At 50.0% G+C, this 27,101-nt stretch overlaps 10 protein-coding genes across 10 annotated transcripts; 3 read left to right on the plus strand and 7 right to left on the minus strand.

Annotated features, from left to right (window-relative positions):
• Nucleotides 1-77: 77 nt before the first annotated feature.
• Nucleotides 78-1,144, minus strand: FOBCDRAFT_230809 (Alpha/Beta hydrolase protein). Its single transcript, XM_059609847.1, has one exon. The coding sequence runs from the start codon at nucleotides 1,048-1,050 to the stop codon at nucleotides 217-219; it is 834 nt and encodes a 277-aa protein (XP_059467824.1). The 5' UTR covers nucleotides 1,051-1,144; the 3' UTR covers nucleotides 78-216.
• A 399-nt stretch (nucleotides 1,145-1,543) lies between these two features.
• FOBCDRAFT_51107 (general substrate transporter) lies at nucleotides 1,544-3,235 on the plus strand. The gene is made up of 2 exons (XM_031189571.3): nucleotides 1,544-1,679; nucleotides 1,736-3,235. The coding sequence occupies exons 1-2, from the start codon at nucleotides 1,587-1,589 to the stop codon at nucleotides 3,152-3,154; spliced, it is 1,512 nt and encodes a 503-aa protein (XP_031033556.2). The 5' UTR covers nucleotides 1,544-1,586; the 3' UTR covers nucleotides 3,155-3,235.
• An 81-nt stretch (nucleotides 3,236-3,316) lies between these two features.
• On the minus strand, nucleotides 3,317-4,250 carry FOBCDRAFT_252766 (Asp/Glu/hydantoin racemase; the record flags this gene model as incomplete). The annotated part of the gene is made up of 2 exons (XM_059611011.1): nucleotides 4,048-4,250; nucleotides 3,317-4,003 (listed from the first exon to the last, which is right to left on the minus strand). Exons 1-2 carry the CDS (start codon nucleotides 4,162-4,164, stop codon nucleotides 3,317-3,319), a joined length of 804 nt encoding a protein of 267 aa, XP_059465771.1. The 5' UTR covers nucleotides 4,165-4,250.
• A 123-nt stretch (nucleotides 4,251-4,373) lies between these two features.
• FOBCDRAFT_230812 (actin family) lies at nucleotides 4,374-5,983 on the plus strand. Its single transcript, XM_031189573.3, has 3 exons — nucleotides 4,374-4,496; nucleotides 4,581-5,000; nucleotides 5,065-5,983. Exons 1-3 carry the CDS (start codon nucleotides 4,475-4,477, stop codon nucleotides 5,793-5,795), a joined length of 1,173 nt encoding a protein of 390 aa, XP_031033558.1. The 5' UTR covers nucleotides 4,374-4,474; the 3' UTR covers nucleotides 5,796-5,983.
• Nucleotides 5,984-7,543: 1,560 nt separating this feature from the next.
• FOBCDRAFT_243302 (kinase-like domain-containing protein) lies at nucleotides 7,544-9,356 on the plus strand (the record flags this gene model as incomplete). The annotated part of the gene is made up of 4 exons (XM_059610539.1): nucleotides 7,544-8,743; nucleotides 8,830-9,045; nucleotides 9,246-9,258; nucleotides 9,289-9,356. The coding sequence occupies 4 exons, from the start codon at nucleotides 7,544-7,546 to the stop codon at nucleotides 9,354-9,356; spliced, it is 1,497 nt and encodes a 498-aa protein (XP_059465772.1).
• A 711-nt stretch (nucleotides 9,357-10,067) lies between these two features.
• On the minus strand, nucleotides 10,068-11,203 carry FOBCDRAFT_51123 (ADP-ribosylation factor family-domain-containing protein). The gene is made up of 3 exons (XM_031189577.3): nucleotides 10,684-11,203; nucleotides 10,472-10,618; nucleotides 10,068-10,422 (listed from the first exon to the last, which is right to left on the minus strand). The coding sequence occupies exons 1-3, from the start codon at nucleotides 10,931-10,933 to the stop codon at nucleotides 10,259-10,261; spliced, it is 561 nt and encodes a 186-aa protein (XP_031033562.1). The 5' UTR covers nucleotides 10,934-11,203; the 3' UTR covers nucleotides 10,068-10,258.
• An 870-nt stretch (nucleotides 11,204-12,073) lies between these two features.
• Nucleotides 12,074-13,484, minus strand: FOBCDRAFT_143592 (SGF29 tudor-like domain-containing protein; the record flags this gene model as incomplete). The annotated part of the gene is made up of 2 exons (XM_031189579.3): nucleotides 12,074-12,098; nucleotides 12,145-13,484. 2 exons carry the CDS (start codon nucleotides 13,482-13,484, stop codon nucleotides 12,074-12,076), a joined length of 1,365 nt encoding a protein of 454 aa, XP_031033564.2.
• Nucleotides 13,485-14,261: 777 nt separating this feature from the next.
• On the minus strand, nucleotides 14,262-16,036 carry FOBCDRAFT_189076 (mannose-6-phosphate isomerase). Its single transcript, XM_031189582.3, has 2 exons — nucleotides 15,601-16,036; nucleotides 14,262-15,544 (listed from the first exon to the last, which is right to left on the minus strand). The coding sequence occupies exons 1-2, from the start codon at nucleotides 15,742-15,744 to the stop codon at nucleotides 14,342-14,344; spliced, it is 1,347 nt and encodes a 448-aa protein (XP_031033567.2). The 5' UTR covers nucleotides 15,745-16,036; the 3' UTR covers nucleotides 14,262-14,341.
• A 1,286-nt stretch (nucleotides 16,037-17,322) lies between these two features.
• On the minus strand, nucleotides 17,323-18,783 carry FOBCDRAFT_145054 (uncharacterized protein; the record flags this gene model as incomplete). The annotated part of the gene is made up of 3 exons (XM_059608203.1): nucleotides 17,323-18,468; nucleotides 18,528-18,635; nucleotides 18,730-18,783. The coding sequence occupies 3 exons, from the start codon at nucleotides 18,781-18,783 to the stop codon at nucleotides 17,323-17,325; spliced, it is 1,308 nt and encodes a 435-aa protein (XP_059465773.1).
• Nucleotides 18,784-22,883: 4,100 nt separating this feature from the next.
• On the minus strand, nucleotides 22,884-25,603 carry FOBCDRAFT_252775 (uncharacterized protein; the record flags this gene model as incomplete). Its single annotated transcript, XM_059611012.1, has 5 exons — nucleotides 22,884-23,264; nucleotides 23,470-24,104; nucleotides 24,148-25,193; nucleotides 25,254-25,490; nucleotides 25,554-25,603. The coding sequence occupies 5 exons, from the start codon at nucleotides 25,601-25,603 to the stop codon at nucleotides 22,884-22,886; spliced, it is 2,349 nt and encodes a 782-aa protein (XP_059465774.1).
• Nucleotides 25,604-27,101: the final 1,498 nt, after the last annotated feature.

The following is a 27,101-nucleotide window of genomic DNA, read 5'->3' on the forward strand; positions in this document are numbered from 1 at the left end:
TCTGCCTAAAGCAGTCGCACCCAACCTTATACCAGGCCTTTGAAAGCGGCAAAATACCCTATTTCAACCCGTACATTATCACCTGTCTCGCTGGATTTACTGCGAAACGGAATTTCCAATAACATGGCTAGAACAATCGTGATCTCCTCAAGAACTTCTGTTATCCTGTAGAGGTTGTCCTTGCTCTTCTCACAGCTGTACCTGGATCTGACTAGGCTACAAGATCTCAAACTCTTCGGGCAACTCTTTCTCCTGAACCCAAGCAGCAATTCCAGCAGCAAACAACTCTGGCAGTTGTAAATGCCAAGGATGATAAGCATTTCTCACAACGACAGCCTCATTCTTGACTCCCTTCTTCTGCCCTCCCTCTCTCAGGATAACACCCATGTCTCGTACAGGGTCAATCTGATCCATCTTTCCTCCCGAAATAACACAAGTTCTCACTCCAGAATCGGCAACGGCTTTGATATCCTCCATACTGAAGGCACTGAGTTCTTTGTTCATCGCCTTGGACCTCTCCGGGGAGTGGTTCTTCTTTGCTTCGGCAAGCCATTCTTCATAGTCAATTCCCTGTCGTCGCAACGATGCCTCAAGCACACCGGGAATGCTCTGTATGCTATTCACAATAGACATCGCCATCGGGTGCTCCATGAACCACTTAAACATTCCTCTGTATGGGTAAGCACCTGTTGCAAACGTCGACAGCACGACATCGGGATGGCGAGATGTGAGAGCGAGAGCGATGAAACCACCTAGGGATAAGCCAACAATATGTGCTTTTCCGCCGTGGGTGTGCTTTTGAATGACTTTGCATACTTCATCAGCAGCTGATGCGAGTGTCAACGGGCGCCCGATGTCCCAAGATCCAGAGTGCATCGGAAGGTCGACGAGGATTAGATGATAAGAGGACAGTGATTGCTGGGGAGCAACCAATTTCCATTCGACATGACTGCCTCCACCACCATGTAAGAAGACTATCGATTCATTCTGGTCATTGTTGCGTTCTTCGAAATAGAGTAGTTTCTCTTCGTCTATGGGTACTTCAGACATGTTCAGGGTAGTTCGAGAACGAATTATTTACACAAAGTATAATGGCTTGTGACAGCAGCGAATCATATAGATTTCTAACAAGTTTAACAGGAACGGGAACTAATTGGGTCTTGGCACGTATTTAAAGCATCTACAACAGCCTTTGGGAGAACTAAACTCTCATGACTGCTGAGCTTCCGGGTAATCGGCAGCCTTTGGTGATAAGGAACCAACATGCATACGTATCACAGCTCAACATTGGTCAAATCAATACGAGATCATTATCCTGGAAAGACTCGGTTCAAAAGTTCATAAAATACTCAGATAAAGGTCAATCAGCTCGTTGTCCTCCAATAACCCGGATTTGGAAAATTCTCATTCCAATCCACTGTCATGATGAACGCAGGAGGGTCAAAAACAGGGGGTAATCCACGCCACAGCGCACGTGGACCCACCCCCATCACAAGCTAACTCAAGCTACCCCAGATCCTCACCTTGAACCCTCAACCTTACCCCTTCACCAACCCATTCTATTGACGAAATATCCGACCGCCAGAATGGCCGGTATCAGACTCCGCGATGTCAGCGGGTATCTGATCTTGCTCATCGCCATCACGACCCTGGGGTCGTTGCAGTTCGGTTTTCACTTGGTACGTTTGCCCAAAGCTCAGATCACCATGATAATACCCAGCTAACAACCCTCTAGGCTGAACTCAACGCACCCCAGGATGTTATTACATGCCGCAAGAAATCGATCTCCGCCCTCGACAAGATCAAAGGGCTGGTCTACAAACCGAAAGACGATGATGCTGTTTCTGGCTTCATGCCCCATTGTATTCCCATGGACGAGGCTTCGTTTGCGACGATATCTTCAATCTTCATGCTTGGTGGGCTGTTGGGAGCTTTGGCCTCTGGACCCTTCTCGTCAAAACGGGGACGCCTTCCTGCGATGCGCATCACGGGCCTCCTCTATTTGTTTGGAGCAGCTGTTGAGACCGTCGCAGGAAGCGTCTTCGTCATGGTTCTCGGTCGCTTGTTTGCTGGTATCGGAGCTGGAGCATCGACCGTCGTTGTCCCTCTTTACATCAGCGAGATTGCACCACCCAAGGAACGTGGGCTGTTTGGCTTCATGACGCAAATCTCGATCAATTTTGGTATCCTGGTGGTTCAGACCATGGGATTCTTCCTGAGCTACGGCACTGCTTGGAGATGGATTCTTGCTACTGGAGTCTTCATCGCAACCGCGCAAACTCTGGGTCTCTTTGTTGTCCCAGAGAGTCCATCGTGGTTGGCAGCACAGGGAAATGCGCCCAAGGCCAAACGGACCCTCCAGAGAATTCGTGGCAACGGCTACGACATTCATGAGGAGACTGAGACCTGGGACTCAGATGACCGTGATGCTTCCGAGGAAGATGGCTTGCTTCAGGCGGATAGTGCCTCTGAATCACCATCAAAGAACCGGGCCGAGCATCTTGGATTCTTCGAAGTACTGAGGGATCCTGACACCAGGCCTGCAATCGTCGCTGTCGTGGGCATTATGTTTGCCCAGCAGCTCTGTGGTGTCAACTCGATCATCATGTACTCCGTGTCTCTTCTTGCCGACTTGCTGCCAGTTTCTTCATCTCTGCTCACTATTCTTGTTTCTGTTGTTAACTTGTTCACCACTATCGCATGCGCGCCTCTTCCAGATCGTCTCGGTCGCAAGACTTGCCTCCTTGCCTCGATTATCGGACAAGGAACAAGCGCGCTCATCCTGGCTATCTCGATCATCTTTGGAATCAAGATCCTCTCAGCTATTGCCGTCGTGGCGTTCGTCGGCTTCTTCGCAGTTGGTCTGGGCCCAGTACCATTCCTGATCTCCTCCGAGCTGGTCGGACAAGAGGCTGTTGGCGCAACGCAAAGCTGGTGTCTTGCAGCCAACTACGCAGCGACTTTCCTGGTCGCTCAATTCTTCCCAATCGTAAACTCAGCTCTTAACGATTTGCTGGGTGGCCACGGATGGGTCTACTTTATCTTTGCAGGTCTAGCCGCTGGGTCTGCTATCTTTGTGTTCTGGAACGTGCCAGAAACGAAGGGTAAGAAGGACGTTGATGAGGTTTGGGGCAGGACAAGGCGCGTTGATTAGAAGCCTGCGACAAATGCCGCCTTGACATATCATCGATGAGCGTTCACAATTGCTATAAAGCGGGAGGTGCACGTGTGGAATGATTTGTTCATTTGTATTCAAGCAGCGTACTCTAGACATTCGCAGATATGGCTCTACAGATAGGACGAAGCGCTTGCTGATTTACCGAAAGATTCGCTTGCTGCGGATCATCTGCTCCAACTGCATGACGCCCGCCTTTACTCCATCGATGATGTAGACAAGGTTACCATCAGCCTTGCCGTACTCCTCGATAGCCGTTGATCGGATGATTTCCTCCAAACCAGCCATACCACCGCATCCCATGAGCACAACCGACACTTGTCCCTCATTGAGCAACTTCCGTGTCGCCTCCTTGAGCTTCTCCTTTACCTTCTCCGGAGGAACAGTGTGAAAGTCACCCGCCGTAAGCCCAGACGAGAAAACACCAGCAAACTTGCTATTCACACCGTCCTTCTCCTGCCCAAGAAAGTTCTTGACACCATGCGACAAATGGTCCTCCCACCACTTTCCAGTAGTGACGATTCCCCATTTTCCTGAATTATCCGGCGCAGCCATCAGCGAAAGAGACGTGAGAATACTCGCTTCAAAAATCCCCGTCACTGCAAGATGTCGATACCTAGTCAACTTTGACACCAAGCAATGAACGCTGAAGCACGCAACGAGAACTCCGTCGTACTTATCAGACTCGAGCTCCTCCTCAATCTTGGGGTCATCGAGAACGGCTTGCGTGCTGCGGTCGATGCCCTCTTGGTCGTTGATGCTGTCTGGGGCGGAGTGGGGAGGGGCTGTGTAGGTATATATCTCAACTGACTTTTGTGACACATCAGCCTGTGTAGAATTGATGACTTCTTGTTTTAGTCTGTGTATCATACGTCTGGGAGTGACATTTGGCGGATGGCGTTGGCCATGCCGTCTGTCATGATAGTGGAAGAGTTTGGGTTTAGGACGAGGATGCGGAGATTCCGCCGGAGGAAACGGAGCTCGGACATGATAGCTGATACAAAGACTCGACGATAAAATGAAGTAATATATATACAGCTTGATGAAGCTCTAAAACTGTTCTTACACTAAATTCTCTCACTTCTCTTGAGAGGGTCTCTTCTACATGACGGCAACTAAACAGCTCGCGGGGCGCCACGTGATCCGCCTCAGCCACCTCTGACGACGGTCGGCCACTCGAACCCCACTACTGACGACCACCTCAACCTCCTCTAAGCTGAAGCTCCCATATGCCAACACGACACCTCCTCGGCCTCACAACCCTCCCAATACATATCCCCGTCGTGGCCCATCGCTATAATGTCTAACCCTCCACCCATTGGTAAGCTCCTCCTCTTCCCCCGCAAGCTCCAGAAGCTCCCATCTCTCCCCTGACGCAAGCTGACCTTGAACCTCTACCGCTTAGTCCTCGACGGAGGCACCGGTTTCCTCAAGGTCGGATATGCCGCGCAGAACTTCCCCGAGCATCAATACCCCTCCATCGTAGGCCGGCCGATCCTTCGTGCTGAGGAGCAGACCGATAGCGATGTTGTCATCAAGGATATCATGTGTGGTGACGAAGCTGCCGCCGCGAGGACAATGCTCCAGATTAGCTACCCCATGGAGAACGGCATCGTCAAGAAGTGGGACGATATGGAACATCTTTGGGATTATACCTTCTACGAGAAGCTCAAGGTCGATCCTACGGGCCAGAAGATCCTCTTGACGGAGCCTCCTATGAACCCTCTTAAGAACCGAGAGAAGATGTGCGAGGTTATGTTTGATAGATATAATTTTGGCGGTGTCTACGTCGCCATCCAGGCCGTTCTGGCTCTATACGCTCAAGGTGAGTTTCCCCAGAAGCTCCAATGCTTATTGCGCAAAAGGTGGTGCTAATCGATGCGGTGTAGGTCTTAGCTCCGGTGTCGTAGTCGACTCTGGTGATGGTGTCACACACATTGTGCCCGTCTACGAATCCGTGGTCCTCAACCACCTCACGAAGCGATTAGACGTTGCCGGCCGAGACGTCACGCGCAACCTTATCAAGCTGCTGCTGCGCCGCGGCTACCCTCTCAACCGAACCGCCGATTTCGAGACCGTCCGCCAGATCAAGGAGAAGCTATGCTACGTGTCATACGACCTCGAGCTCGACAAGCGCCTGAGCGAGGACACCACTGTGCTCGTCGAGGATTACACCCTGCCGGACGGACGTGTGATCCGCGTTGGCAGCGAGCGTTTCGAAGCGCCCGAGTGTCTTTTCCAGCCTCACCTCGTCGACAGCGAATCTCCCGGTCTGGGCGAATTCCTCTTCAACACCATCCAATCAGCCGACGTTGATATCCGCTCGTCTCTGTTCAAGGCTATTGTTCTGTCTGGTGGTAGCAGCATGTATCCTGGTCTTCCATCGCGATTGGAGAAGGAGCTCAAGCAGCTATGGCTCACACGAGCGCTGCAGGGCAACCCTGAGCGTTTGAGCAAGTTCAAGGTGCGGATAGAAGATCCTCCGCGACGTCGACACATGGTGTTCCTTGGTGGAGCGGTGCTGGCCAACATTATGGCGGACAAGGAGAGTATGTGGGTTACCAAGGCGGAGTGGGAGGAGGAGGGTACTAGGGTGCTTGAGAAACTGGGACCGCGATAAGAGAGAGTCTCTGAGCGTTTGTTAGAGGGGATAGTATTTTGCGTTCAAGTTAGTTTGTGGTAGACAGCAAGAAAAGACGTTATGAAGACCATGTTACCTTTATTAGGGGGGTCTCATTTCTTTGTCGATACCAATTAAGCTAATTAGCCATTTCAGACGGCTTTCAATGATAAGACCATTGAGAGCGATAGCATAAGAAGTATAGTTCATGATCATTCCAAAAGCGTGTCCAATGTAACCATCACCAACAAGCTTGACACCAAAAAGCCAGCTTAGTCATCACTAATATGTGACAAACAGTCGCAAAGTTCTGGAACACGAGGCATGAATCTCAATCATACCAAACCCATTCTCACCTTTATCTTCTGTCGCAGTCGCTCCCATCACCAGCGCAACCGATCGCTTCACAGCCAGACTCATAACCATCTTATTCCCAAACTCCACAGGGGGCTCCGCAGCGATTACCCCATATCGCGTCTCTCCCCAAAAGAATAGAGATCCGCGCCGCAAAGAGGCTTCGAGACGGGAAACTGAGTACAACGGCTGCAGTTCCCGAGAAACCTTACAGTGCCATACCGTTTTTATTAGAGTCTGCGCGCCAAAGTCAAAAAGGGAGAAAGGGTGCAGTACGGGATACACAACTCGTATGCGCATCCTATCAACTCTCACGCGTCGTGCATTAGAACGAGAAAGCGAAAATCCATTACCTACGCTTTATTACTATTCTTTCCCCGCGCGGGGAACCCTTTTCCTTTTTGAACTGATACCAGCGGCGTACACTACATACGGACAGGCACATCCAATCTCCTTTCCTGTGGGTGATACTCCACTCGCAAATCATTGATTGAGAGAATCCCGCTTACGGGGACAGAGAGAGAGAGACAGTGCTCGGAAGGACCGTTCCGTTTTTTGAGGGTTCCGGCGCGAGTAAATGAGTGTAACGAATCCGCCGACGGGGGCTTCGGGCCCGGGATCCGTTGGCTTGGGTGCCGTCAGGGGGAGTTTGAAGAGGAGTGTTCAGGCGTCTTTTGAGGGTGAGTCCGTTCTATTTTCCTCTCTGATAATCCTCATCTTTTGGGTTTGTCACATCTCACGAGCATATATCGCCTATCTAAAGTTCCTTGTCTCCTATATCGGTCACACTGCACTAGTCTACTCAGCCGTTGCATGCATTTGTATCTCTTCCGTGTCCATTCAATATCCATTCCCAATTTCCACGTACATAATCTTGTCATCAGCTACTCTGATTTGCTTTTCCTTTTTTTATCGTCCTTCTCCTCCTATTTAAAGTGTCCTTTTTTTTGCCTCACTCGGGGTTTGCGCCGCATATTTGCCCAAAGAGGGAAATGATTATCCTGAGGTGTCGACTTTGAACAACGACTTGCCTGACTCGGACTCAACTCAACTCAGCTCAGCTCAGCTCAGCTCAGTCTCGGTTCGGCCGAACTATCAACTCAACGTCTTGTTAAAAGTCTCATCAGCTGAAGCGACTTGTCTTCTTTTGTCTTGTCTTGTCTTGTCTGTCATCGTTATCGCTTGTTTTAATCTTTCGGTGTCTCGTTCTCTTTTTTCCGTCTTCGGCGTCTAATAAGCTTCCGTTGCTTTTTGTCATTACAGCTGTGGACCTCGACCAGCCTTTCACATTTCGCCTCAATCACTCACCATCGTCATCTCACTCATCTTCCGTGCCAATGCCGAGTGGTTGAACGCACACCTCACCAGCAAGACACAAGCCTTGATACTCGGCGATGCCTCTTCGTCCTCACATCGGCCTCGGGTTTCCTGCTCACGCTTACCAAAAACGTCATGTAGAACCTCACGATCGCTCAACCGGGTATCAGCCCAAAGTTCGAATTACAGATCGTTACCGCATCATTGGCTTCATCAGCTCGGGTACCTATGGACGGGTTTACAAGGCTGTTGGCCGGAATGGCAAGCCTGTCGGTGAATTCGCTATCAAGAAGTTTAAGCCCGACAAGGAAGGTGAACAGATTAGCTACACGGGCATCTCTCAGAGTGCGATCCGTGAGATGAGCCTTTGCAGCGAACTTCACCACATCAACGTCATTCGTCTTTGCGAAATTATGCTTGAGGACAAGTGTATTTTTATGGTGTTTGAGTATGCCGAGCATGATCTATTACAAATCATCCATCACCACACACAACAGCCACGACATCCGATTCCCCCGGCAACCATCAAAAGTATCATGTTCCAGCTCCTCAACGGATGTCAGTACTTACACATAAACTGGGTTCTTCACCGTGATCTCAAACCTGCCAACATCATGGTCACTTCATCAGGCGAAGTAAAGATCGGAGACTTGGGTCTAGCACGTCGTTTTGACAAACCTTTACACTCCCTCTTTAGCGGCGATAAAGTTGTCGTTACTATCTGGTATCGTGCTCCCGAACTCATTCTAGGTTCATATCACTACACGCCTGCCATCGATATGTGGGCCGTTGGGTGTATTTTTGCCGAACTTCTTTCCTTGAGGCCGATATTCAAGGGAGAGGAAGCCAAGATGGATAGCAAGAAGACGGTTCCCTTTCAACGCAACCAGATGCAAAAGATTATCGAGATCATGGGTGTGCCAACAAAGGATAAATGGCCCCTTCTGCCGACCATGCCCGAATACAATCAACTCAACACTCTCGCCAACTCCATGGCATCATCTCACCACGGTCACCACAGCCATCATCATCCTCATCACCATCACGGCCACTACGGCTCCCGCAACCCACCACCCCCTCCCCCAGGCGGCTCGAACCTCGAGAAGTGGTATTACAGCACTATCAACCACACCAGCGCCCCCGGCGGTACACCACCACTAGCCTCTCTCGGCTCAGAAGGCTACAAACTCCTTGCTGGTCTTCTAGAATACGACCCCTCAAAGCGTCTCACAGCTGCCCAAGCTCTTCAATCTCCCTTCTTCTCAACCGGCGACCGTGTGAGTGCGAATTGTTTCGAGGGCTGCAAGAACGAGTATCCATGTCGACGAGTGAGTCAAGATGATAACGATATACGGACGAGTAGCCTTCCGGGTACGAAGCGGAGTGGATTACCGGACGACTCGTTGATAAGGCCTGCCAAGAGGCAGAAGGAGTAGGATCCCAAGGTGGTAAGAGGCCGTGCCCGACGAACTGTTCGTCCTTTGGTCGTTCACCCACCGATCATTCGGCCTCAACCAATTATTCACCCTCAGATGGTTTACTGCCAGATTACTCACCCATCCTCATGTCTCTGTATACAGTGTGTAACGAAATCTTTGCATCGACGGGCAGGGAGAGGGTTGTATCCCTGATTGTTATTTGGCGTGGTACGGCGTTTTTGTATACATGGATTATGGCTGTCAGTTTTGGGCCGAGCGGATAGATAGAGCGGTTGTTATAGCATATACCCGGCGTTTAATATAATGGAGATTAGTTTGCTACAGCTTATTCGCGATACAGGTGAAAGTTAATGGTCCATCCTAGGAAGGACAGTGGATGGCAGTCCTCACGTTCACGTTCTTGAACGACATGCAACAAGCCGTGAGCCGATCTGCTCTATACCAGAGCTGAGAAACAACTGGATAAGAGAGTACGAGGAAGCACTGTTGTTAGCAAGAAAAGAGCAGTCCCGTACAGCTTGGAGGATGGACTGCTAAGCACAAGGATGCATGAAAAGTTTAAATATCGTTGTATTTATCTCATTTCACCCCAACTGCCTACCCTCCATCTGTCACTAAACCCACATTGCCAACTCACTCTTCTTCTCCCAGCCATCTCACATCACCACCCCAGATGAAGTAAAAAAAAGGGTGCCATATCATTAAGACAAATACCATAAAAAGGGGCCCAGTGACATTATTTTAACACAGAATCTCTTCTCTTTCTTTCACCAACGATACGGAAAAGCAAGAGCGCATAAAGATAGCAACGACAAAGATTTCAACAATACAAAAAAGACTTTCGAGGTCGACATGCCTCAGATACGTCTGCCTATCTCTTCTCTCTCTCTCTTTCCACAAACTGCCTGCCCACCCGTGTGAATTATCTATCATTTTTGTGTGTGTAATTTCCTCCTCACATCCCCCCTTCATCAACAAGAGCTCAAGTTTTACTTCCCCCGTGGGAAATAAGATAATAAAAGAATTAAGAAAAAAAGAAGAAGCAAAGATATGATAAACAGTCCGGGTATTTCAGCAAATTCGGCGAGTTGTTTTGGTGTGAGGAGTTTGGAAAGGGCGTAGATGAGGGTTTGAGGGGTGATTTCTCCGTATGGAGAGGGGGGCTGTTATGATCCTGAGATGTGGTGTAGGCGGGATATCCTCCTTTGCCTCAAGCGTGATAAAGCTTGTAGCCTCTTGATATCGAAACGTAGGTTCGGGAGGAGAAAAGAATTCGGGATCGTTTCGGGATAGTGTGATAGTTGGAAAGCCCTCAGGGTGAAGACGAGAAACGTCGCATGACTCGCTCCTCGTCTACTTCTTAGCCGGAGTCGGAGGGGCCTTGACATTGTTGGACAACCACGCCAGACCCTCGAGGAGACCCTCGCCTGTGGTGGCGCAGCTGGGCACCACGTACCAAACCTTGTCCTTGAGCTTGGAGAGCTGAAGGGCCTCGGTGACTTCTTGGGGTTTCATAGCTGTACCTAGTTAGCGGAATCGTAGCTGGGAGGTTTAAGGGAGACATACCCTCTGCCAAATCTTGCTTGTTGGCAAACACGAGTAGTAGACTGTCCTTCATCTCACGATCGTTGATGATTCGGTGAAGTTCTTGTCTAGCCTCCTCCATTCGGTTCCTATCAGAAGAGTCGATAACGAAGATAAGACCCTGAGTACCTGCACCCCCAAAAAACATCAGCATTGCCTATCCCCTACGCATTCTTCGGACCGTTATAACTCACCGCTGAAGTAATGCCTCCACAGAGGACGAATCTTGTCCTGGCCACCGACGTCCCAAACGTTAAACTTGACATTCTTGTACGTAACCGTCTCGACGTTGAAGCCGACCGTGGGAATCGTGGTGACGTCCTGACCCAGCTTGAGCTTGTAGAGGATGGTTGTCTTTCCGGCAGCGTCGAGACCGAGCATGAGCAGGCGCATCTCCTTTGATCCGAAGATCTTGCCCATCATCTTTGAGAACTGGCCGCCCATGATTGCGGCTTGTGTAGAAGGTGTTCGGTTATGTTATTCGGTGTGCGCTCGTGGGTGGTGGTGGTGTGATGGTAGGAATACAAAGGGAGTTTAGTTGTCGTGTTTCGTTTCGAAACCTGCTCGCAGCGCAATGTGTCAGCCTCGCTTCTTGTGTGATACCAATAAGACAACAAAGCTCTCCAACGCAACGGAAGGGCAGAGAATGGCGTGTCAGTTTACAACAGGTGTTGATCGTTGTAATTGTTGCTGTCTGACGTTTGTTCGCCAAAGAAAGGCGAGAGATCCTGACAAGAGCAATCAAGGCTCCAGATTTCTCGTATCTCCCCGCTGTTGATTCCCACTCTTGTGCTGTTCCGAATCGTTTGTTTGTTGTCGCAGATAGAAAAGACCCAGTACATACAATACACCTTGTGCTGTTGGCTCTTTCGTTCGCGCGTATCGCCACGTTTGTTTGTTTTGTTTACTCGTATCGCAAAGGTTGTTTCGACAAAAAGGGTTCCGAAACTTGGCAGTGTCTTTTGTCGAATGAAGACGTAGACGTTGGAATACTACAGTGCCCTCGAAGAGAAATGGATCTAGTATCAAGCATCAATCAAATCTGGACTCTTCTCTTTTTCCCCCCGTCAGGGGAAAAAAAAGGGACGGACGGGTCAATCCCTCTTGTTTGCTGCTTCCCTTCCCCTGGCCCTGAGCTCCTCTCGGCCTAGCGCCCAGCACGGGGCAACCACGCGGGCGGGGATAATTGACAGCGCCAATCCCTTATGACGATAGGCCACTTGGGTCCCCTGTCCAGTCCCTGAAATGAGATACGGTCACTGTAAGGTACCCGGGCGGTCTGGCCTAGAGTGACCTGCCCTGGCTCAAATTCCAGCCATAAACAACCTTACCGACAACCATCAATCTGTTTGTCCATGGCAAGGGTCAACACTAATAACCTCCGAGGCTCTTACTAGCGTAGGCCTCAAATCACTTCACTTCGGTCCTTCGGACAACTTCATATCGTGCCCAATATCAACGGTAATAATACTCGATTGATGCTTGCTATTGCGTCGTAAGCAACTGCTCTATGGACTGTTTTCCTGGAACATATCATGTCCACTGCAACCTTATCATTAAACGCACTGGAGCATAGAACAACTCCTAGCACATATCTCCCGGTAGCAACCTATATTGCGGTGCAGTCGGGCTATGCTCTGTATTCAATCACAAACCTCCTCTCCACCTGTTGTAGTGTTGAAGAGTCGTTCTCCCCCTCAAACTTGAGATTGACCTTGCCGTCGCTGTCCATGCTATGGACCTCCGCCTTGTAGAACGTGGTCGTGTTAGGATACAGCGCTAGCACCACCTTGCCTGATTCCCAATCCTTCAACGTCGACGCTTGACTCTCGGGTGTGATGGGAATCATGCTGCTGGCACTTGATCGGTACTCCTTCTGTTTACTCTGGTCCTCGGGTTCTATATCGAGGACCTTGTATCGTCGGCTTTTGCCTTCACCCATCACCTGCGCGACCTCACCAAGTATCCAGTCTGATGTTGTATCCCCATTCAATGCTTTGGGCTTGAATGCAACTGCGTCGCCTTTTGAGAAAACAACTTTGGACTTGTTATTCCCTGATCCGACACCGCTTCCAACTGACCCCTGAGGCTCGACGCTATCGGCCTTTGGGGGCATGCTGTCACGATCTCGTTCTCTTTCCCTCTCGCGTTCTCGTTCCCGTTCTCTCGCTCGATCGCCATATTTTCTTGCTGATCCTCCAATCGGACTCGGTACAGGGGAATCACCAGCCCCGTCAAAGTCATAGAGCGAAGATGCTGCCGCCGCGCTATCTCGAGCATTCCTCTTACCAGGCCCCGCTGCTTGAGCATCCTGCTGTTCCTTAGCGTGCACCACGGCGCGCAACACTTTAAGCTGCTCGATAGTATTTTTGAGTGCTGACATGTTAGCCTCCGAGTGCTTAACCCCTGTCCGACATAGCTGTTCCATCTCTTTCAACGAGTCACTTGGAATCTTCTCCAAGTCCATCGTACCGACTTGTTTATCCATCGTGACGAGTTCGGTAAGACTGTCATTCTCTGCATTGATTCCAGAGACAATCTCCCCCACTTGACTCTTGCACAGCTCCCAGATCTGTACTTCCTCTCCGTGTGAATTACCGTTGTTGCGGTTGGACGCCCGTCCGCTTCTGTTTCGTTGCGACATCTCGCGGTTGTGGCGTTCCGGCTTCACCGACTCCGGCCGCGGGGTATTATGTTCACTTCTCGGTGACCTCTTTGGCGTGCCCACGTCCGACGTAATATCTCGACTATGGTTCTTGGTTCTCGACTTGGTCGGGCGGTTTGGGGTCGAATCTCTGCTCGAAGGATCCTGTCGCTTCGAGCCTGATCGTTTCGGCTCCGGCGTGTTGGAGGACTGGCGCAGAGACTCTTGAAAGCTATTCTCCCTTGAGTGAGTACCGCTTCGCCTGGGCTTTAGGGGAATCTGGTAATAGGGGCCGAGATCTTCTTGGAGGTTCTTGAGTTCGTCCCGCGCAGGCTTCTGCCCGTTAGCCATCCTGCCCCGATACCACCGCCTAAACAGAATGTTGCGATGAGAATCAACCCGAGGAAGGAAACATTATGACGACGAGACGACAATGAACAAACGAAAGCAAGCGCAATAAAAGGGAATTGAAGCGCATAAGATTCATGAATTCAATGAGAAAAAATTGGACTAACCTGAGTTAAGAGAGGCCCGAGTGCTCACAGGCCGAGGCGGGATGGTATGGGGAAGGAAAGGCGACTAAGACAGAAGGCGCGTCGCAGATGAGAAGGGATCGGCAAAATGAGCAAAAGAGGAGAGAGGCTGTGACAGATTTTATACGAGAATAGAGTTATTATATCATGTCCTGAAATAGAGTTGAGGTATAATTGAAAGCTTATTATTGTTCAATAGTGTAATAGTCGGGTATCATGTCGTGTCGTGTCAATCGTGATGGTGCTTAGTCTTTCTCGCTACAGTTGAGGCTGGTGATCCAATGCCAAGGGAGCTTGCTCCGCGGCAGAACAAAAGGCGGTGAGGAAAAGAGGTGCCGCATTTGGAGGGGCTTGAGGGGAAGCTTCCTTATCATGACACCGATAAGGGTGTGAATTCGATATCCAATCATCATTAACACTGTGTTATGATGTCTCATGAACTATAGAGCATGGTGTTGAGATGTAAATGGACAGCATTGATCAGGATGAGAAGTGACTTCAAGTTCAAACTTACACATCATGTCTCGTGGTCTTTACGAATAAGCTTCGAATACAACATGCACCCATGCCAAAGTCAATATCAGGCCACAGAATGCCATCATGAATCTTTATTCCTCATTAAAAGTATATCTACCACAAACACCAATTTTCACACTCACATCACTCCAATATCATCTATAGCTTCTGCTTCTCAGAGTCATCGATCTCACAAAACGCCTTGAACGTCGTGAACTCATCATCCTCACCCCCCTCACTCTCAAGCACAAGCTCAGCCGTAGCACCCACAAAGTACACATACCCCTCCTTCATCTCATAGCTCGTAGGTCCAACAGCGATCCTTCCCTTTCCACTCGTGCAGATGACAATGCTGGGTCCTTCGATAGGCTCAAAAGTAGCCTTTGCGCCGTTACCGCGGAGCAGGGTGCGCACGACGCTGAATTCCTCGATGGGGGGGTCGTAAAGTGCCACTGCTGAGCCGGAGCTGTAGGCGTTGCGGTTGAGTGTTGCGTAGGGATATTCGGTGGGTGCCATCTTTTGTTGCTCGATGGGCGCAAAGTTGTAGGTCAGCATGTCGACGAGTGTTGTGACGTCTTTGAACTTGGGTGTGAAACCGGCGCGGACGACGTTGTCGGAAGCTGCCATGCACTCCATGATGTCGCCGGAAATGTAGGCGTGAATGTCGTCGGCGACAAGGAACAAAGCCTCGCCAGGCTCCAGTGTGACGAAGTTCAGGAAGAAGAGCACAAAGCAACCAATGTCGTCACCAAATTCGCCGTGTGTTCGCTTCACAAGCTCAGCGAGCTTCTCGCCAGAGGTAGCAGGGACACCACCGCCAGCGAAATCAGCGCCCTCCTTCTCCGCTTGCCCAACAAGCTTGGGCATCTGCTCAGCAATATCCTCAGCAGACGACGACATGAGCGCACCAAAAGCCTTCTTCAAGAACTTCTTCTTCTCATCCGTAACACCTTCCTCACCATCCCTGGCAACCTGTGCAAACTCCTTCGCAGCTTCTTCGCCAACAAGCGCTCTCAGCGCAGGCACTGTCTCGAGGAAGTGAGCAATCTCAGTGAGGGGTCGGAAACCGCAGAGACCCTCGAAGGGAGTAATGGCGATGGCCATTTCGGGCTTGTGGTTGTCATCGGGGTAGTTCTTTGCGTCGCGAGCGTGGAGTTGCTCGGCAAGCTTCTTGTTGGGGTGGGCTTGGATCGAGAGCGCTTTTGCGATGGAGAGGACCTTGAAGAGGAAGGGAAGCTTGTTGCCGTAGTGGGAGGAGATGGTTTGGGAGAGGAGGGACTGGTTGTCCTCGCAGAGATCGAGGAGGGTTCGGCCGGTGTTGAGGTCTCGAGAAGGGTTCGAGGGATGAGTTCCCATCCACAACTGTTCAGACAATTGTTAGTATGAGGTACAGACATATATATCATGTAGATGCTCACCTCAGCGTATGGGGTATCAGACTCGATCTTGAGGTCGTCAGAGGGCGTAGCGGCCGCAAATCGCGCAGCGGCAGAATCATTGCCCTTCTTTCCCCAGGCGTACGAGTTAACGCCGCATTGTAGACGAAGTAGAGGAACCTGCATATTTGCGATGTGCGTTGTTGGCGGTGAATGCGACAATGAAGCTGTAGCTTAGCTTGGATGGGTCAAATGTCTAAGAACGAAGCGCAAGTCTGTGCCTTTGATATAAAATCTTCTAAGCTATCAATCGCAAAGAAGAAAATAAAATATCAGGAATTGCAAAGTTGGCCAAACAAAAAACAGACGATGACAGCAGTTATGACGGAGCCCGTGGAGGGGAAGTCATAGCATTACCCATCAGTTACGTTACCCCCCATCACCCAAATTTAGCTCCCCCTCCAGTAAACCATTCTAGCCACTATAACGACGGGACACGAACGTGGTGATTCCGAGCTCTTGTAGGGAAAAGTACCGGAGTAGCACCGTTTTTAGAACGGCCAAGAACCCCGCTGTGGGCCTGAAACTATCGACTCGTCTTTTTCCTATTCTGGGTTGATCTCATCCATGTGATCGTGAGCCTCATTACACGATATCAGGGGTTTTATATTGCAACTAGAAGGGCTCTAATTTGGCGTGATGAGGGCTATTCGATAGTGCCTGATATTTATCTCTCAACTTCCAATTTGGCCAACTGTCATTCGGAAGATAATTCACAACGAGATTGGTGAACAATGGGTACACATCGTAAAGATACATGTTATTGGTAAAGAGCAGACTCAACAATGAGTACTCAATGCTCAAGGTGCTGCATACATGTACACAGGTGCTTCGTCAAACGACGTCAGCTCTTTCATCTAACTCAACTTAGACAAAGTCCAGTCGTTATCCATTATCCGCCCAGTTCCTCCTCTCAATCTTGACTTTCACCATTTTTTGTTGTCCGAAAATAAAGCAATGTACAGACTTATACACCCAACAGAACAGACCAAAAACACCTCATTTCCTTTCTCCCAGAACTCCAAGGTCTGATAACTCATGCAGTCCGGGCCCAATGGTATGACTGTGTTCACCGACGTAGCAACCTGATTTCCTCTCTTGTACCAAGACTCCAAAATCAAGGGCTGCAAGGCAATACCCTGGGGATAAAACGCCAGAGGAGGCCAAAGGTAAGAAAGAGCGATATTCTTCACGCTTTGACGACCAATCATGCAAATAAAATGGAAAAGCAGAAAGAAAAAACACGTAAGTCATGTATCGGGGTGGGAGATAAGACTCGACCGAGGCGCCACCGTGGCACAAACCAACGCTTGATGTGCTTCTCCGGTGAACGCTGTGCTCATCGTCTTGCGAAATCTCTGGAGGACTAATAGCCTCCCAAGTTGGGGTTGTTCCGACGGCGGGACGATCAATGAGTAATTCGTCCATGGCAAGCGAGCTGATATCGGGTTGGACATTCGTCCCATCACAACATATTGTGCGTTTTCGTGCCTCGCCAAGGACCTCAACTCCGTTGACCCCGTAAAGACCCAAACCATTGCAACAACAGACAGTGGAATGCCCATGGCAATGACCGAATTGCCTGCCCAAAAGAAAACATAGCGCACTGTAAAGCCTCAAAACCGTGTATCAATGCAAGCAAACAATGTACAGTTGTATTAGCCGCAGCTAATCCGAGTTGTCCTGCTTCATACCAAACAGATATCAAGCTCGCAGCGTCCCCGTGGCCTTGCGGTAGCTGTCTGCAGCGGCGTCTGCCCCAACACTTCCAAGATCGCTAGCAGGCATCATGTAAGCTGCAGACTGGTTCGTCATGTATTGCACGTTGCTGTGGCCCAGCGGGAAGGATGATATGCCGCTACTGTTGAGGGTGGACATGTCGCGACGAGCAGTAGTTGGAGGTGCCGCAGTGACTGAGTTGGTTGTGTCTATGTAGCGGTACGTCATCTCAGGGCCCTGACGCATGGAATCGGCCGGCCCCAACACGGATGCATCCGAAGGACCTGTGTAAGAGTAGTAGTCGTTGCTTGGGCGGCCGTATTGAGAAGCGAGGTTCGCAGGATACGAGGGCAGACAGCCCGAGGTGGAGGACATGCTCGAGGACTCGTAACTTGTGTAACTTGAGGGCGCCTCGGAGGTGCTGCTCACAGGCGACGTATCCGATGTCGAAGCTTGCGACGACTTGCTGCTGCTGCTGTAGATAGAGCTACCAGAATCGTTCTTGTAAGACGACCCCATCGAATTGGGTAGCGCAGTCCGTCCCACTGGTGCGGGCAGTAGCCTGTCTCCTATGTTGACGCTTCCTGGCATGTTCTGGAAACCAAGGCTCTTCGAGTCAGGAGTGAGATTCTGATAACCCAGGCTCTTGGTGGAGTCTGGCATCATGGTCTGGTACGCGAGGCTTCCCGAGTCCGTAGTTACTGGAACAGGTCGATGTACCAAGCTCGTGACATTGTTTCCACCACTGTAGGCGTAGTTTGGTTCCATATCCACGCAGAGGGCAGACTTGCCTGGTGTTCCAGAGGCGATTCGATGACTGATTGCATAGTCTGAGTCGTGAACTGAGGAGTAGGGTGCTTGGTACATGCTGTTGTAGTAGCTTTGATCATCTGTGTATCCATGGCCCCAGGTTGCAAGGGGGCAGTACGGCTTCGCACCATACCCATAGGTAGTAGGGGCACGATAGACAAAGGGATCACTGGTGTAGGATGACACTCCATCAGTATAAGCTGGGGCAGTCGAAGGCAGAGACGACATGGCAGAGCTTCCTCTCGCTTGGTACTGTCGGGAAGCTTCAAGGCTGTAAGAAAAGCCGTCGCTCTTCACAATGGGTGCTTCATGAGACGCAACCTAGCCCATATTGTAAGTATTAAACCACTGTGACAGCACCCTTTCACGTGAAAACATACTCTGAGGAATTGGCAAGGCTCAAAGCCTGCATTCTTGCAGTTGGTGCATGGTCCTCCGTTGCCAGTATCGCCACTGCAACGAATCTTCCTCTTTCGACACCGACCACACTGAATCTGTTGTTAGCCCGCTACACAACTATGTAAGTCTCGCACACACACCACACACCAGGTAAGGAAGGGGATGGGGGAGATTTGCGCTTACTGCTACCGCGATGCGCTTCCTCTGGGGAGTCACATCGTCGTCCCTCTCGCTCATGATGGTTGTCCTTGAGTCAGGATGGATGGGAAAGGCGGCCCCCCGGCGCTCCGGGTATGAGAAGAAATTCACCCGATTCGGCCCATATCGCCGCGGATCTGTCGAGTAACAGTTTGGACTGACCATTGTGCCGGGCCAGTTACGGGTACTCGAGTAGCGAAAACGAAAGACTAGAGTCTAATTCAAGACTCAGAGTGGGTGCCTGTCAAACTGCCTCATAGAGATTGACAATCTTCCTTGTTGGGTGATGTCTTATCACAGGAGTAGTCTCAAAAAAGATCCTACGGCTGTCAAAAGACAAAGTCTAATGCTCGAAGACGTTCCCGGATTGCAAGCACTCGTCCGTCGGGACTTTCAACAAGGAAGGATCTATAGGTGAACAATGGGTTTGTTGCCGTCGATTTGTTGAACAGTTGAGTGAAAGATTAAGATTACCAGTTCCCGTCAACTTCGGCTTGACAGAACTTGGGTTTTTTTTTGAGAAAGCAGAAATCAATAAGACCGAAAGAAACAAGAGATCCAAAGACCAGAAGATCTGCAGCCGATGGCATCCTGATATACTCCGTACCACTGACTTAGACCACTCCTGGGTATGGCCGTTTGGATCGTGTTTGCTTCGCCCAAGCTCAACTACGACTTCCTCCTCCTGCCAATAAACGGCCCTAATCTTTGGCAGCACCGAGTAGATCCACTTCAAACAGGGAGTATAGAATCATCGAGGCACCTCCTCCGGTGCTCTGTGGAATGGAGGGACACCTCGTACAACAGATGACATTTGCCCAGAGCCCTCAAAGTCCTCCTCACCTATCAGCGCTGCGCAAAAAATGTCTGGCTGGAGGCTACTAGCTATGCGAGAATGCCACGGGTAACAACAGATGGCTTGCATGATGGCAGGATTGCCATGAGGCAGCGATTCCCTTACTATCACCGCATTGAGGGAGCGAATCCAAACAGCGAATCCAAACGGGTTTCCAACCTAAAATGGCAGCCGGATGTAGTCGATCGGTCTTGGGCTTCCCCAGATCGTATGAGATGGAGACGGCCTGGGCTGAACTGTCCAGAACCTGAAACGAGCATCCCCACACGGACTGTCTCTGTCTGTAGTGGACTGAGTCGTGTTGAAGTCATAGATATTGCTCTTGAAGTATACAGTTGAGGGTGCGACTGTGCTGCCATGCCATACGACACTTGAAGCGAGACGTCGGCCGATAAGCAAGCCCGTGCAGATATGACACTGCAACAACCGAGCTAGTCGAAGATCCTAATCCGTTTTGTTTGTCAAACAGCTCTTGTTCCTGTCTTGGAACAATGGAAGCACTCAAGCTGTAGTCAAGACGAGAACCGCCTAAGCCCATATCAGCAAAGAGATATTATGTCTGGGGCAGCAGTATGCAAACCCTACCGAGACACAAAACCTTGACAGACAAGGTCAGGCCTGCAATGAAACCAGGATACCCAGTTGTGAATCTAAACCATTGACTGATCCAGCCTCCGTCAGAATTTGGAGTGCAGAGATATCTTTCGCTTGTCGCGCAACGTACGCTAGTCGTCAAGAAATGTAGTTACTTGCTGCTTGTGATCCAGTTGTGTAACAGGCGTGAACTACAGTAATCGATAGGTACTTCGGTATATGAAGCACGCACAGTAGGCTTTCAACCTTGAAGCTCTGGACCTTGTCCCCTTGTAATTGTCTTGTCTGATCTTGTCTTATAGACGGGTCATCTACAATCCATGCTATCGATCGACGAATCTCGATAGAGTTGCAGTCTTCTTAACCTGGTAGCTGGGTGGTGGTAGGCCTATAACCCTTGCTGGTGTGTGCAGTTTCATCAAAGCCAAGATACTGTTACAGACACCAACGTTTCGACAACAAACACCTGGAAACGTGGCTAAGAAGGCATCTAATGCTGCCGCCCATAGAAACTCTTCCCGTCAGTCCAGGGGCGAAACTGAGGCACAAAGTCACCTCACACACCACAGCAGCCATCATAGGCCATTGAAACGCTTTCTGGCTTGCTTTTGACGTTGCTCCATGAATTTTCTTTTCTCACGGCGAGGCTCTGCATGTGTAAGGTACAGGATTCTGCTCTAAGCCCCACTCAAAATGCAGTATCCTGTGGCCTTCGTTTGTTTGCATACTCTGATGCTGAAGATTGGTCCCAACACACAAAAATGAAAGGCAGCACACAAACGGCATATAAAATGATCACAGCTTGACGAAAGAAGGTATGCCACCGTGGCGATGGTTGCACAAGAACACATCTCCACAAATGAGCTGAGAGCATATGTGTTGTCCGGTATTAGATCTGCAGGACTGGGATCCAAAGGCTAACTTTCCAGATGTCCAAGAGCTACCAACATGTAAAAGCAAAGAGTAGCAGACAGGACTCTTGTCCACATTGGGGACAGGCCGCCAAACGGTGCGTGTCGGTGCGAGTGTAAATATAGTATGAAGCCAGAACCCGTATTGAAACGGCCAAGAGGGGGCATTGCAGAAATAAAACCAAACACTGACCACGTCCAGAAACCATGGGAGCCGATAGGACTTCTAGGTCCGATGACTTGCAGTTGGAACAAGCTTGAATTCGTGGCTGCGCATCGAGAACAGACTTCGGTAAAGACGCCACGAGAGACAGATGCTCTTTTGCAGGCGTTCGCTACCAGTGGTGGAGGTCTTGCTTGCATCAAACGCATAGGGCTTCGAGCTAATGTTTTATGGTCGAGCTGACACCTTCGGGGCTCTTCCAAGGCTGAGACACGATTCCACATCGGTGGCGCTGTTCGAGTGAATATCCCCAAACAATAGAACTGTCTTAAGTAGTAGAGGCAGAGACAAGGTCGTTTGTGAAATATCTCGTCTCCAAGTCCATTGATCAAACGAGGCTTGTACGAAGAATCTCAGACTTGACGCAGTAACATAGACATCGTTCGATGTCTTCACTTCATTTCATAGCTGGATCAAACAGCCGTTCTTTTGAGTCAAGGCCGTTTCAATTGGTTCTGGGGCAAGTCTTCTCAAGTCAATAAACAACCGTCTATCGTATCGAGACTCAATCATGTCCCAGACTGCATACACGGTACAGCGAGATAAGCAGACTCGCTTCTTTCCTCTCCTCTACGGCTGCCACACAATCTGTGAGAAAACAGCGTCAGTTCTCAAAAGAGAAGACGGTCCGTGATAATACAGCAGGCGCAGCATCCAGGGCGGAAATTTCTTTCAGCAATAACCCGACGAAGATGCTGTTCACCCAACTGTCATTTAAGGGTGTGACGCATGAAGTTGCGTCTACCCGCGCTGTACATCCACCAACACATACTATTGGTCACTCAGCCAAGGGGTTCACCTAGAAGTCTCTCGTGGCCCACTAAAGGACAAGGATAGACTGCTTGATGGCTGACCAAAACACCGTTCAAGTGGGATTCTATACCCTTGGTTGTAATAATGATCTGTAGCAATCCGCAAAACAGTCGCGGGGAAGCTCGATATGAAGATCCGGAGGTTGGATCATATGCAGAGAACAATCTGAAACTGCTTGCTTAGCAGAAACATCACAAGGCCGCTGGGCCTAAATTGATTCTATGTCGGCTCCCGTTGGAGACTGAAATCGCAGTCAAGCCGGCCCCATGGCCGCTAAACCCGGCGGACGGGGCTTTGGCGTCTCGCAGTTGCACATCTCGACAAGTTTTGCCTGAATAATTCCATGCTTGTACATGGCGTGTCGGCGTCACTACATGTACCAAAGTCCACAACACTGATCGATTAGAGCTTACCATTTTGCCGTCTTGTTGACGGATGAGTCCCCGAGCTATGTATGACCAAAGCTGCAATGAGGCCATTGCCAGGCAACATTGCTTCTGCTTCGGCCATCGGTCCTCGAAACCCGTAGCTCGTGTTGTTGAGAGATATCGGAGTACCTCAGCGTAGTACAGCCAGTCGTCCCCAGTCATTGTTACCAGTACCGAGCTCATTGGCGATCTGAGACAACCGTGTTGATCCATCTGGGTACCCTGGGCTGCAGCCGCATCTCTCAGCCCAGAGCCTGTTCAAGGAATCTTCGTTGATAAAGACAGCTCAGGTGACAGGGTTTAGGGCTTGACGCTTATCGAATAAGCCCAAGCTCGGCCGCAACAAGCCTTACTTGGGGTGTTACATAGTCTTCGATGTGGTGAGAGCATGGCGGTCTCACCCCCGTGTGCCCTGTATTGATGAGCTGGAAGTTGTGCCCGCCCGTGTCTCTAGAAGGCACAGGAGAAGCAAGCATAGCCGAGAATGACGGGTTTTTGATCCATAGGTAGAGAAGCAGCGACAGGTTCTGGAGTGTTCGACTGAATGACAGACAGCCAGCAAGCTCGTACAAAATACAGTATTTGGATGTAAAGCCAAACATGTTGTGGCGTGGCGATCTATAATGTCTGGATGCTTTGACGAGAGTGGATTCCCCTTGCTGGGCGTTGTGATCTGCTGAACGTCCAAAAGAGACCTGTCAGGTATGACAACATCAAAAGTGTTGGTAGAAGCGTAGGGATATCGCCGGCAAGCGATGCCATGGCAAAAAGAGATGGGGTAGGCCCGGAGATCTCATCCAGAGCGACGCTGTGGTCGCTCAACAGCGGGAGACAGATCCTCCCCGCCGACCCACGGTCATCGGTACATTTCGGTCAGAATAACATCGCTCATGCGTAGACGGTGTTCAGTGTGTGTTCAACTGAGTAGTCCACATTGTCTTCCGTTGCTTGGAGAAGAAATTCCGGTGAAGGACCGTATGTGAGATGAGAGGAAGTTGGTGTTTGCATATCACGAAGTAAAGCATTGAATTCAGCGACGAGGTTCTCCTTCAAGGTAGCTGTCAAACTCGTGTTATGGGGATATTCCATTTTCGTGTAATGCCGTACGATGCATTCCTTATTAAAATTAGCTGAAGCTGTTGCATAGCAGAGTAACGCTAAGCGCTTGCCGTCAATGGTATTGCGCCTCAGTACGCCAGTGCTTGTGAGGGTTGCACTGCTGTATTGTGTTTCGCAATCCACCAATCCTTCCTTATCTCCTTGGCCTGCGATCATAATCGTCCCGTCCAAATCGATCCCTTTCTTTACCTCGGTCTCGACGATCGTGGCCACGGTCCCGATATCGGTTTCTATCATGATCTCTATCGCGCCGGTCGCCTTGACGGTCATCTCGTGGTTTGCGATATCGATCCCGACTTCGATCTCTTGGCCGCGGACTCCGACTCCGACTTCGTCGACGTGATGGTCCTTCATCATCCTGAGATCTTGGAGGAGGCGCATCATCCTTCTCCTGTTTCTGTCCACCGCGCCCCAGTCTGCCTTTCATTTCCTCTTCCCCGTAGACCATTCTGTAATTACCACCCGTAATCCTTTCTCCCTCATCTCGGTATTGTCGGCGCTTCTCGAGCTCATCGACACCTCCCCATCCGCCTCGGTGAGCAGTCGCCCTTCGCTTGCTGTTCGTATCCTTTCGCCACACATCGCTCAGTTTGCTGACACTCTGAGAGAAGTCCACATGAATGCGTCGATCGTCGATGAGAACATCTTGCATCTTGAAGTAGGCTGCCTCACATGACGCCTTGTCCTCGAATTCGATGAATGCATATTGTAAACTGTCGCCAGTCTTTTGGTCTCTGATAACTTCACAACTCAAAATCTTGCCGAAACGGCCAAAGATGAGCTCCAAATCTTCGTCGCCAGTCACGGGGTTCAGTTTGCAAACGAACAAAACGTTCTCAGGAGGCTTGACCTCTGCAAACGGCAAATCTCCCATCATTTCCAGAGTGAGAGCTTGCGCCTGTGCCTCGCGATTGCGACGCCTCCTTTCCAACTCTTCCTCATCGACATTGTCATCTGCGTGCAATGCTGCCTCGTCTTCGATTCGAACAGTCTTCAACTGCTGGGCGGTCGGAGGGGGACTTGAGCTCGGTTCTCTCAAGCCAGGCGGGTCAGGGTAGGGATCGTCCAGAATAACCGTATGCTTGATTCGAATGTCGATAAGCGGGTAGCCCTTCTCGTCCACAATCGCTTCATTGATCTTGTCCAGTACTTCAAAGCCTTCGACGACCTTTCCAAAGATCGCTGCCTTTCCGTCCAAGTAGTCTGTGTCTTCGCCCAATGTGACAATAAACTGAGATCCAGCCACTCGTGTATCAGGATCGGACTGGAGGGGGGCTGTAGCCATGCTGACTGTTCCTCGCTCCAAGTGTTTCAACTTGGGGTGGAAAAAGGCTGGGAATGTTCGTTTCGCTGGGTCGCCGGATACGTGACCCCATATTGAAGAGCCGCCATCGGAATCTTTGGACAGAGGGCCGAGAGGATCGCCGGTTTGGAAGGAGAAGTTCTTCTGGACAGAATGAACAGGTGAGAAGTTGTAATACTTGACCTTGCAGAGCTTCAGAAAGCTATATCATCTGTTAGTTCAGACTCGGTGATAGAAACAAGGTGGCATCAGGATGACTTACTTTTCGCAAAGTTTGGGTGCATGGTCGACCAGAAGATCGATGACAATGTCACCTTCGCTGGTCTCCAAGAGAACTGACATGATAATCAGCGGTATCTCCTCTTTTACGCGACGCCGAATCAATTGATTCAATGCGAAAAGAGGTTGTGAAGAGAAGGACGCGTTCCCCCAAGAATAGATGGAAGGTTGAATGATGTAGCTGCCCCAGCCACTGTCACGAAGGTTTCGAGAAGGAGCGCTGAGAAGGCGCCACAGGTGGCGGCGATAAAATTACATAATCACACGATGACTTCAAGTTCACCAGAACAGCTTGCCATATCCATTCGTGACGAGTATTACGAGACTAGACATTTTTTTGAAGAGTTTCTATCACAGCTCTTATGTCATGTATCTCGATACCACGTACGCACTGGCCCCCAGCGTCTCCCTTCTTATTTCAACGATACTCAGTCTTACATCGGGATATTCCACTTGGACGTTCCTAACTTATTGAACAATTTACGTCTTGGCGTGCTCTCTATAACTGAGCAACTTCTTTTCTGAGATTCTCACGCTGTCCTATCAACCAGTTTTCTACACCGTGCGCCTCTCACAGGGTCAAAGAAGAAATCATGATCTCCATCGCGCACCAACAACTCCCTTCCAGACAAGAATCTACAACATGTCTAGCAGGCTCAACTACCGATACTCTATCATTTGGAACAAACTCCAAGAAAACAGCTCTTAGTTTAATCCACATCCTTGTTTTGGTCAACCCACAAGAACCGCTAAAATGACGTTTTAGCAAGACCTCTTATCCCTCAAACAAAAAAAGGTTTTCCTCTCGCTCAGAACCATGATTCTGTATTCTTGGTATAGAAGGGAGTGCCAAGGAGGCGTATACATGGAGCAAAATGTCCGGATCACCGAAGGCCAAACCACATGACGGGCAAGGATTCGTGTTTCTAGGTGAGACTCTTTGTTTCTGGAAGGTGAAGCCATCCCGATCTCGATGTTCCTGCGCAGTTGACCTGTTTACGTCATATCACGTCAAGGCTCTGGTTTGACAGTCCGGGATAAAGCATCATGGTTAATCATATGTGCCCTATGAGATATGTGATAAGATTGGTCTCGGCCGCTTGAAGAAACACCGTTGGAGGAGCGTTGTCGTTTTGCTGTGATGATCGACAACGGGTTTGAAGTCATTCCCATCGGTGATCTGAGGTGACGTCTCGGTGAACCGCGTAGAAAGTCATTCACGGGAGCGCTAGGGTAGACTTCCCGGTACGTCTTCGAGGCTCAAAGTGGATTGAGGATCATAGTTATCCTGCTTCATGTAAGACGGGAATGACATGGTTTCCCCATAATGACAACCTTGCTTCGCCTTCAGCAATGACTGTTCACCCAGAGCAACTGCTCAACCATCTCAGTCAAAGTTCAAAGGTTGTTCTTTATCCAGTGATGTAACAATCACTAGAACCAAACCGCCCAGGCCACCCTACAGCATCATAGCATCCGCTTTGCCTTCAGCTTGTGCTGTGCTGTAATAGATCGAAAAACCTGCTTGTCCATTAACGTCACAGTCCCTGACGGTCATGCTACAGTACCACACACTCAACTACACTCAACATCTTTCACCTCTCGGTGTGCACAACCTCGTCGATCCTCAGCCCCAGACCACATCAGCGGTGTACGCAGTGGCAAAAACTGAATTCCCCGATCGTGATCGATTAAGCCCAAGCGCACTGGTAGCTCATATCAGAGACATTCTTAGCGCAGAACCGTTATCGCAAAAGAAGCGCCCGGGCGCTTAATTAGTTAAAAAAAAAATCTTGGGCTAGCGAGTGTGCACGAGATGATCTTCATTTCC

Source organism: Fusarium oxysporum, chromosome IX (assembly GCF_013085055.1).
Source record: "Fusarium oxysporum Fo47 chromosome IX, complete sequence".
NCBI lineage: Eukaryota > Fungi > Ascomycota > Sordariomycetes > Hypocreales > Nectriaceae > Fusarium > Fusarium oxysporum.